General features: G+C 40.6%; 1 protein-coding gene across 2 annotated transcripts in view; it reads right to left on the bottom strand.

The window, feature by feature from the left end:
* Positions 1 to 2,178: 2,178 nt before the first annotated feature.
* SHC4 (SHC adaptor protein 4) overlaps positions 2,179 to 10,844 on the bottom strand; it is a 34,334-nt gene continuing 25,668 nt past the window's right edge. Inside the window, exons 8-12 of one of the 2 annotated variants that reach the window (XM_026856242.1) lie at positions 8,916 to 9,093; positions 7,553 to 7,613; positions 5,945 to 6,124; positions 4,153 to 4,406; positions 2,179 to 3,419 (exon numbers count right to left, since the gene is read on the bottom strand). In XM_026856242.1, the coding sequence (XP_026712043.1) occupies positions 3,264 to 3,419; positions 4,153 to 4,406; positions 5,945 to 6,124; positions 7,553 to 7,613; positions 8,916 to 9,093 (829 nt within the window). In that variant the 3' untranslated portion in view covers positions 2,179 to 3,263. The remainder of the gene's footprint in view (positions 3,420 to 4,152; positions 4,407 to 5,944; positions 6,125 to 7,552; positions 7,614 to 8,915; positions 9,094 to 10,844) is intronic. The other variant, XM_026856243.1, reaches the window with a different exon arrangement.

The raw sequence follows: 10,844 nt of genomic DNA, 5'->3' as shown, positions 1-10,844 counted from the left end.
GCCCGGCTGAGGGAGCGCCGGTGGCGCAGCGTGGCCCGAGGGCCCGGGCTGCGCTGCACGCCTCGGGGGGGCTCGGCCTCTGCCCGGAGAAACCCCACGGGAGCAGCCGGGCCGTACACAGGCGGCCTTCCGCAGGGTGCCCGGTGCTCGGGGAGCCGCTCTGCTTCGAGAGCTTGCTTTAATCTCTCCAAAAACTTAACTTTCTCTGAGCGAACAAACTTCTTCCACTGAATTGCCTGTAGCAAGCATTCAAAAAAACTCCGAACAACCTAACAACAAAAAAACCCGAACAAACCAGGTTTTTTTGCACAATGAGTGTTTGTTCAGAGATGAGGGAGAGCATCCATCAACAGCTCCATCTGGTGACATGTACCCTCAGCAGTAATGATGCTGCCTACGCGCCCCAACAGCAGAAAATGGAAGCTGTGATGGAAGAGGGGGGTTTCTAGTAACATTAAAACAGAGGTTCAACAATTCTCAGCATTTTCACAAGCATGAAGCTATTTAAAAAAAAAAAAAAAAAGTCTAAATGTGCCTGACAATTCATACTTTCTCAAGAACAGTATTTTGGAAAGCTTCCCGAAATTCAGATTACTTGTTTCTTCTCAGCATAGTTACTTATTCGAAGACTTCCCACAGGAGCTGACAGCGTACAGTACGTGCGATGGCTGGTCCACAGAAGCTAAAAGCAGCATTAATAACTAGGTCAAGGCACATAAACGTTAGAAACTAGAAATAGAGTTCCTAGTTCCAGCTCCAGAAGAACAAATGTCATTTATTCTAGGATAATGTCTGTTGTCTGTAATGCATGGTTGTGTTGTGTTTGAAATGTATCTAAGTAGTTGGATTCTTTGCTTTCTTTCACATCAAGAGATTTGGAGATACTTGTTCATTGCACTAGCACCCAGTTATCTCCCTTTCCTTACCTTTTTCCTTCACTTTTGCTTCTGTCACATAAAAAAGATGCCGGAGCAATGAAACAAAGATTCTAGTATTCTTTTTAAGTTAGTGATATTCAAAGAGGGAGACTTAGACTGCATCATACTGTGATCCAAACATCACACTGGCTCTGGATGGTTTTATGCATTGGTAAAATGAAAATTGGTGAAGTAAGAAGGCGGCCCTAACTCAGCAGCGTCTTGACTGACAAAGTCATACAACTTTGATCTCATACTATCACAACTCCAAACACGATTATTCTAGCCCTGAGTAACCCTGATCTGTACTAAAACTATAGATGGAGTTCTGCACATTTTCCTTCTACGATCTGTCATAGATTTTTGCATCAGCTCTGATGCAAAAATCAAAACTGCCCTATGCAGGCCTTTCCCTATCCTTGACATGCCACAGAAGTGCTATTTTGCTTCACTGTTTGCTCAATAAAGTCATGCCTAGCACGTTATGAAGATTGGTAAGATGTGAGAATAGAAAGGATGCTACGCAGGGATTGAATATTCCAGTTACAGGTTCTTGCTACCTATATCTTTGCAGTGGCACAAAGCTCGAGCATGAACTCTTGCTGGGGGCCTTCTTCACAAGTGAAATCCTTGCACAGAACAGGCACAGGCTTGAGCTTCTGGTCTGAAGGCCCGAGGTATCAATAATGCCAGACTACTAGCAAAGAAATCCATTACTAATGTTTTAAAGCTTCTCACTGCTTCAGTATATGTAATTGAGTATTTTAATCATGTTATTATCAAGGAATAAAGTATATTTTATGCCTCTCAGCTGAGGGTTGGAATAAATATGGGTTTTAGTCAGCTCTAAGTGTGGGTCTTTACATCATATTTTCCGCTCCAAGGAAGTTTATGTCTTCAGTATTTTCATGTGTATATGATCCCTCTTGTTTACTAGAGGAAAAAGCTCTTACTATAGTGTCCCATTTTACATGAACACAGGCAAAAGAACAGAATGTCATTTTTTATAGTCAAGTCTTCCAGCAACTGCTGAACTCCACAACAATTGTTTGCCTTATGGAACTGAGCCGGTGGGCTGGGAGACAGAGAGAATGTCCCTGCTCATGCCAGAAGCCATTGCTTATTTTAAAGGGACAACTTGCTCAGGCCATCACCTCGGCTACCAGTTCATTCCCCAAATCCCCCCTGCCTTTCTTTAGTTACTTATTAAATTACAGTTTCTTCAACAGGAAGCCCAAGAACTCACTGTTTACTCTGAATATAGGATTGTTCATATTTAGAGTATTTATTGTGGCAAAACAATTCATAGGTTTCCTTTAAAAGACTTTTTTCCATGGAACAAATGGACTCTACGTGAAGAAAGGGAAAACGGTATCTTGTTTTGGAAAGAACACTGAATAAGGGCACATGCAAAGTTCAAACAGTCTTTGAAATAGTTTTCTCTCAAAATGTATCATTAGTTTTGTTCAGCTTCTCTAGTTTGTAAACAACCATGTAATCAATGAAAATATATTTAGCCTACCTTTAAAAAGAGATGTCTCCAGTATTAATTGGTAATAATAGTAAAATCATATGCAAGACAAAAATATTAGGATCTAGCATGCTTGTCCTTTAACAAGTTCTATTCCAAAATTATATTACATATATTAATTTCAACTTTGTAAGTGTTGCATAATCTCAAATCTTTGAGTAGTCAGACAGTGATAAAAAATGATTAAGAAACCAGACCACCTTTCCGTATTGTGAATGCTATTCATTCCAAACATTACTTGCTAGTAAAGTGCTGTTACAAGCCAAATGAAATTGTTAGTGTCTATCGAAAGCAGATGACATTTTAGTAATATTCAAATTGTATTTGTTTTGGCAAATAGTTAAAAGCTTAGACAACGTTTGTTTAACCACCCAAAACTAATTCAGTATAAATAATACTGGTTTCCAATAATTCTATGCTAAAAGGCACATACTAATGTTCCAGCAGTTCGTTCAAGTGAGCTTTTGCATGTAGAGGTTTAATTGTGCTTTTAAATAGTTACTGATTCAGTATGACCTCGAAAGTGACATTTGTGCATGTCTAAAATACCTTCTCACAAATGAATCTCACACTCTGAAGGTGTAATTTTGTTAAGATTAAGATTATATATATCTATATAACTATGCTTGTTGATCTCTATAGATCTACATAGATATACACATATACATATATTCATACATACACACACAAAAGAGTATCTTCTGGAACAGCAGCAAAAAGTGCAGTCTATACTGGTTTGAATTGTCTTCATAATAGAAAGTTCTCGGTACAGTTTTCAGATATGAATTGTCTTGGGATTTGTGAGATCCAGGGGATTATTTGTGATACTGCACGTGTCCCACATTACTCTCTTTCCTTACAGGCTGCTTCAAGGTGACTTCACTTCCAGAAGAGATGATTGGCAAATTATTTTCCATATGATACTGAATAAGATGACCCACACTATCAAATATATGGTCTTTGGTTCTCACCTAATGGAAGAAGCAAAAGAATATATTTACGGTTAGGTTGTGTTTACAACTGGTTGGACATGAGCCTAACACGTTAAAGTCAAAAGGCATTTAAGTCACTTGAACTCACTGGAGCAGGATCATTAGGCTGTAGACAGCAATTCAGCCCTATCCTGTGATCTACAGTTAGCTGACATGAAAAGCAGGGGACCAAGATTAAGAGACTGTGTGCAGAACTGGGCTGATTCTGCTAAGGGGAGTGAGATGTGGGGTTTTTTCCTCCACAGAGAGGTATTTTTCCCTAAGTCCCACTGAGGATTACTTTTCTGATTTACTCTCTCTTCTGAGAGACGTCATCCAAGAGTGGTTTTCTAACCCTGAGCAGAAGCAAGTAGAGTTGAAGTGACAACAAACCAGCTCTACCTTTTCTGTATCCATAAATGTGTTACTAATCAAATTAATTATTTAATGTTAGGGTTATTTTTCTAGCAATATAATAAGGACTCAAATGATGTATTAAGTGTATACACTAATTACCTGCACTAACAACAATATTTAAGTACCTCACTTTTTTCCCATGGTACTTCACTGCTTATAAATTCTTGATTTGAACTTTCAAACCTACTGAAGTCACTGGCTAAATTTAAATTAACCTGGATGCAATCAGATCAGTTCCACTTCCTAGAATGCACCCATGCATTCTGACTGAAATATCTGAGCATCCCTGAACTGTCAGTATATGAACTGTGCATACCTTGCCCTCAGGATCCACCAAGAGCAGATGCTTTGCTTGCCCTCCCTGAAGTCCACTGAGGACATACTGACCAGGTGACGTTGTGCTCTCTCGCACCAGAAAATCCCCATCGTTGACTAAGAGGCTCTCTGCTGCTTTCCTGTTTAATTTGCCATGGTAACAATCTTCATTCTTTAGCTGTTGCTTTATTTGTGGCAGAACACAGAGACCAGCTGTGTTGCTTGTGGCACTCTGCTGAACAGCTTCCGGTAACTCTAAAATGAAATGAAAGGGAATGTATTGGACACTCCACCTAGAACTTCATCCTAAAAGGATGCGAGACAATATTTTTTTAATAGCTTTTTAAAAATTCAAATGTTTCAGTCCTGAAGCTGTGATCAAACTAACCTTACAGACTAATAATATGCACACATGAACGCTCACAACCCTCCAGTGCATTAGGTAAAATTATCACACCATCTCCTCCCATACCTTAGATGGGAAAGCCTCGGGTCGCTAGGCAACAGGGATTGGAAACAGGAATTTTTCTGATGCTCTACTGTTTCAGGTTTGTATTTCTTAGGTTGTATTAAAAAGTCAAATCTTCCCTGTAAAAACAAGATTTCTGTTGTTTCCTAGCCACTTTTTTTTTTAAAAAAAAAGATGTTTTTCCTTCTTTTTTAACAAGCTCTGAAGTGATTGTCATGGATCATTGGGAGAGTCATGTTGAGTGGCTCCAGCTATGTGCAGGAATGTAAGACAACATGGCCAATGTAGCCAGAAGGGAAGGATTACAGCATGATGCATCTGCTGTGAAAAAAACGAACAATTACTGAATGTACTAACAAAACTGGGTGGTTTGGGATACAGCCAGTCAGACTGCAAATGATTCACAGGCAGAATTTTTCTAAGGAAAATAAGAGGATACCACTTCTTCAATGGAATTGTGCAACCTAAGGCTCCTCAGGATATAGCCAGTTCCTTTTAGAGCATAAAACAGCCTCAGGCTGGAAATGTCTCAATGGTCACAGATTTCATTTACTGTAGTTCTGTCCAGTCCTTTGCCCACTTTCTTATGTGGAGCCAACTCTGACAGAGAAAACACTTAGTGGGAAACCATAAAAGGCAAAGCTAATAAATAAAGTATTTTCAACAATGAGGACAATCAGTAGCGACTATATAGTCCTTTAATGGATATCCCCCACTTTGAGTGTAAATCTTGTAAAAACTTGTAAATCAAGGTTTAATTTGACATACATTTAATAGATACTACTGAGCAAACTGTTTGATTTAGAAATTATTGGATGAGATTCAATGGTCACTTACGCAAGACTTGAGAACTCAAGACGGTCATAATGATCCACTTTGACCTTGTAAGCTACTGCCTGTGAAGCAAAGGCATCTTGAGGCCACCTCCACCTTAGAGGGGTTAAAATCTCGAGCATTCAGGAGAACCCTCTTCCTCCAGGTATGCTGCAGTCCCAAGCTTTTTTATATATATATATATATATATATATCACCTTAAAGACTTGCTAATTATTACCCGTAGAACATTATTTCTTGTCATGAATCAACTACAGAAGATAAAAGGTTACTCTGCTTGCTTACTGTTACTACTTTAACTCTTTAATCCCCTTTGTTTGAACTTAACAAGCACAAAAACCAGCCAGGATGGTTTTTTTTTTTCCTCCCCACCTTTTCTATGTTTCTTATGGGGAAACCAAAATCTTTCCTCATGCACACAGGTAAGACACACCCACCCACCCATCCTTTGCAAAGCTCAGAAAGATCTGGTCGTGCAATGGGAACCTACTGGCCTGACGCAGCGGGCTCCCGTGGACCTGTGGTGTCGCTGTACCACGGGCTGTGCAGACTGCAGACTGCAGGGTCTGGGTGTTGATGTAACACGGATCATCAAAAAGGTCTGGTTTGTAGGCAGGCTTCAATAACGTTGCCTCTTTTTTTGTCTTCTGCGATCTTTCACCACAATTACCTGCAATTAGTATATAGTACGCACAGATTTCCTTTTTTTTTTTTTTTTAAACTCAAAATAACTGTAAAAGCTGAAATAGGAACATCGCTGTTGTTATATATCCCACTAAAGTAATTCAGAAGGAAAAGAAAAACTGGCAGATGAACTCGTTTTTCCCTATGGCTAGAAGGCACCCTATCCAAAATGAGTTAAAATGAAGTTTTCAAAAATATTCTGCACTAGTTCAGTTCTGCTTCGATCAATGTCAACAATAAACTCCCCACCGATTGAAAAGAAATTAATATATCTAACTCTACAGAGACACAAGCCATATATGTTGTTTGATGCAAAACCCTTTCCTTCCCCTCTGCACCACAAAAAAAAAAAAAAAAAAAAAAAAAAAAAAAAAAAAAAAAAAAAAAAAAAAAAAGCTTGTGGGAAGCTGAACAATTATCTCTCTTGCTATTCTGGCGGAGCAGGGAAGATGGAGGAAGTTGGCGCTTTGTGGCTCTGGCTGGAGAGCCAAAGCCACATCTGTCAGGTTAGGATCCAAGCCTAGGAACAGGCTAACAGAATATCCCCTGCAGGGTGTGAAAATAATAGCACTTCAGTTAGCCAAATAGCACGCATATTTTTGCTCTTTAGCAAACGTTTTATTCATAGATCTATTCATTCATTCTTTTATTTGTTCACCCCGTCTTTGTAGAAAGGATTTGATTCTCCTTTCCTTAAATCAGAAATAACGTAAGCAAATGAACCATCCCCTGCAGACAGTGTAATGGATCGTGTTAGAGCGGGGCAGGTGGGAATTCAAAAAGGACTTCATTGTGCAGGGAAAGAGATGAGCTGAGGAAATGTGCTCAGGGCATCAGCCGTGGCAAGAGAAGTCCAGAAGGGGACGGAGGCTGGTCATCTCCTGGGGTCCCAGAGAGGTTTTACTAAAGGCAAATTGATCTCGGGCACAAAGCCACCCGAGGCAGAGGAAGGGCACAGTCACACTGAGAAGCCAGTGACACTGGAACCGAGGGCAGAGGCTCTGCTGGAACAACCACCCCATGCTGATAGTTTGGGTCTCATTGAGCATTTGTAGGGGGAAGGGCTATTTTCAGGGACTGATAAGCAACAAAGCATCTTCCTTTTTCAAAGGGTATGAAAGGGAATAAAACAACAAAGAGTATGAAAGAGAATAAAAAAAAAACAAAACAAAGAGCTACTGTACAGTATCATGACAAGTAAAACCAGTAAGTCTGCCAGCAGACATGAAGATAGATTAGTGGCCTTTAGAAAAGCTGTAAGGCTTTTTTGTCTGCCCTTCATCTAGGGAACTAGAAATGACCCATTAAGTAGAACACTTTTCACCAACGTATTGAGAGCCAAGGGGCAGATCTTCCAGGCAGTCTGCCTTGATTAATTCTGCATATGCATGAGAAGGAAAAGAGAGTTACATACCCACAGTTTTGTCTTCTTCTGGACAATTTTCATATATATTGATGAACGTTGGGCTGCCTGTCTGTGGAAAAAATGTAAAAACAGTCACGTAAAGTAGTCCCTTAGAAACCTCAGGTAATTTTAAAACATCCATGCACCAGTTAATTGGGATATAGATAACTAAACATATCTTCTTCACCAAAAAACTCCTATGTCCTCAAATATTTCATGCGGATACTCCTCCTTCTACAGGGCATTATGTCTGAACATACTCCCAGAGACTGTTAACCGCCCAGTTATGTATCTAAGGTTTAGTATACACGGTATAACTCCTAGTAATAGATTTTCTTGTAAATGCTTGCAACAAAACCAAGGAGAAATAACTACAGGCATTATGGTTTGAAAGTGAAATGGTCACCAAGTTGTCTGAGCAGCACTAGGTCATCAGAACTGAAAGGAAAACAAAAAGTAACACCCCATGGATAAAAAAAGACATTTGTATTTACATGCAAGGAGTTACCCTGTTACTCGGGCAAGCTTCAAATGCAAACTATAGTCAAACACCTTTTTAGAGGACTGTTGGGCAGACGGAGACCACCAGGCCCCACAGCCGAGATGTGGAGTATGGTTGAGGTTAACAAAGTGAAAAACGGGATGGAGGAGTAGCACAGGAACGAAGAGGAACCTGGGAGCAGTTGTCACCAGGCACAAATAACACTTGGGAGCAGGAACTCCTTTAGACAGCACCAACTGGGTGCCAGCGGGCACGTCTGAGTGCGCTCCCTCTGAGCAGAGCAGTGGTATTTCCAAGAACTCACCCAGCAGGCTTTGAAGTCTGTGCAGCCAGTCTGAACTCGGCTGGTTTTATTCTCTGACCGATTGGTTTTTATTGCCCGCTAACCCAGGCAAGAGCCGCGGCTGTGGCTGATTTAACAGAGCCTCTGAAACACTCCAGAGGTAATTAATGTTGTCCATACATTGCAATCAGTTGATGTTGTATGTATAGGTTGTAGAGCATAAATGGACAGGATGCAATATTTATCAGATCACAGAATTAGGAGCCAGGGGGTCCCAGATTTTGCAGATGTTCTCTCAGACAAGCCATTTAAATCTGTATCTATTTTCTTCTCACAGCTAACGAGTGAACAAGGGAATATTACTCGGTCTCCTAAAAGTACTCTAAGGACAAACCAGTTAATATTCAGAAAGTGCTCTGGGATTCAATTATGTGCTAAGCATCATTAAATCTAGCCTAAAAAACCCTTTCCCAGGATAATCAGGACCTGGTTCTGGTGTTAATGCCACACTTTACACCACAGTAACTCTTTATTATTAATTCCCATAATAGGCAGCAAATAGTTATCCCGTAAGATGATGTACTTACCAAGCAATACTGCTTTCTGCACTGTGTAAGACAGTTAGCCCTTTGGTCTGTTTGCATTTTCGCTCGCATGTCTAACACTCCACCGGTGGGAGGCTCTTTCCCTGGAATTTCATTGTAATATTCATGGTCCTCCCTCTCCTGTGAATTCCCAGCTGATCCATTAGCATTTGCTACCTCGCTGAAAATATGGGGGAAAAAAAAAAAAAGCAACTGATGTATTCAACTGCTTTCTAGTGTCGGCAAATGTCCCCAGTGTTTGTGCATCACACAATACACAGATTAGCCATATGGAGGCTGTAAAGGGCTTTGGGCCTGAACTTTAAGAGCTGTTTATTTTTCCAGTTCTTCCTGAATCAAAAATAGAGTCATCAGAGTTTGGGGCGCAGGGAGTTACAGTCACTTTCTTAGCACTGGGCAGCCCAGATGCCTTTTCTTCGACTTGAAAAATATAAGAGTCACCTACTGAAGCTTTAAGAGAAGACTGCCAATGCTTCGTTCATTAAGGTGTCCAAAATGTAGACCATAAAGCTAATTCCTCTGGCTTCTTGTCTCAACTGCATAAATCTAGAAATTGGGTAGGGGACGACAGACACTTACAAGAGAAAATTAAAACCTCATGGCACTTAGTTTGACAAGACTGCAACTGTTTTAGAAAATCGAATGTTGCAAAAAAAAAAAAAAGGTCATTTTCCTGAGTGTAATGTACACTGATTTTAATAACCATAATCAATATAAATGCTTTGTTTCAGCTTGAAGAAAACACTGAATGACATGGAGGAGAGCACTGAATGTTTTTCTTGAGCTAAACCAGAACGATGATAGTTTAAATGTACAGCTGATACACTGCAAAGCAACTAGGTGCTTCCTGTACTGTCTCCGGTCCCAAAATAAAAAGCTCATCTCATATCGTACTTCTTCTGATTAACAAGAATATAATTGGATAAAAGGCCTCGAGCAGGAAAGAGATAAAGTTCAAGTAGTTGATGATGTGATATGCAGTGCAAGTATTTGATTATGTGATTCATAGTAGTTTGGAAGTGAGTGACTCATTCACACAGCAATATCCGACTCCTCTGCCCGAGGACCCTTCTCTGAGGCTGGCTGCGGGTTAGGCTCAAGGAGGGAATCTAATTAGCCTCTTCCATTCCTCCTGCTGGCATAACCTAGCAGAGTTTCACAGGAAAGGCTCTTCCTCTGGTTATTGTCCCCAGGGAAAAGAGACCAGTATTAGCAGTGGAATGGCAGGAACCACTATATACAATGAAATAAATATAAACTGGAGCTGAGGCTGCTGTTACGTAGTAAAACCCGTTCTGTTGTATCACATCAGGCCCCGTACCAGTGACACCGTCTGCACTGCAACTCCCAGTGCTCAGGATGCAGTTAAGCAGCATTTCAGCTTTACCTACCCATGGGAGGTAGCGAGCAATCAAATTTGGCATTACAGTCAAGACTAAGAAAAAATAGGCATGGCTAACCGGTGAGGAGCCACAAATCAAAGCAAGAACTGTGTCCCCAGTGCAATGGAAAAAGGGTAATTGAAATGGGAAACTGTGGTCCAGAAATAAGTCTAGGCCCTGTATTTTGAGCAACGTGCAGAGGGCAGGCCTTCATACTTTAAAATGTCAAGCGGTGGCTGTTTATTTCAGTACACGAGGCTGATGTAATTCATGCCAGGTGGAATCTGAGGCTGCTGCCAGGACATGAGCAGAACAGCAGAAAGGTGAATTACAGTGGCTTTTTTTTTCCCCACCACACACTTTCCGCAGCTGCAGCAAGCTTAAAACTTGACATGGGTCAGGACTGAGCTCAGTCTCGGTGTGTGTGCACGCACACGTGCAGTTATTTATAGAGTTGAACTTACTTGGGCAGGGCAATTTGAACATTTGTTCAACTTACCTGCATGACTTAAGATAAGGCTGTTCTAGC

This window comes from Athene cunicularia (assembly GCF_003259725.1).
Source record: "Athene cunicularia isolate RWA chromosome 10 unlocalized genomic scaffold, athCun1 chr10_part1, whole genome shotgun sequence".
NCBI classification, from domain to species: domain Eukaryota; kingdom Metazoa; phylum Chordata; class Aves; order Strigiformes; family Strigidae; genus Athene; species Athene cunicularia.
This window is presented reverse-complemented; position numbering and strand designations above follow the sequence as displayed.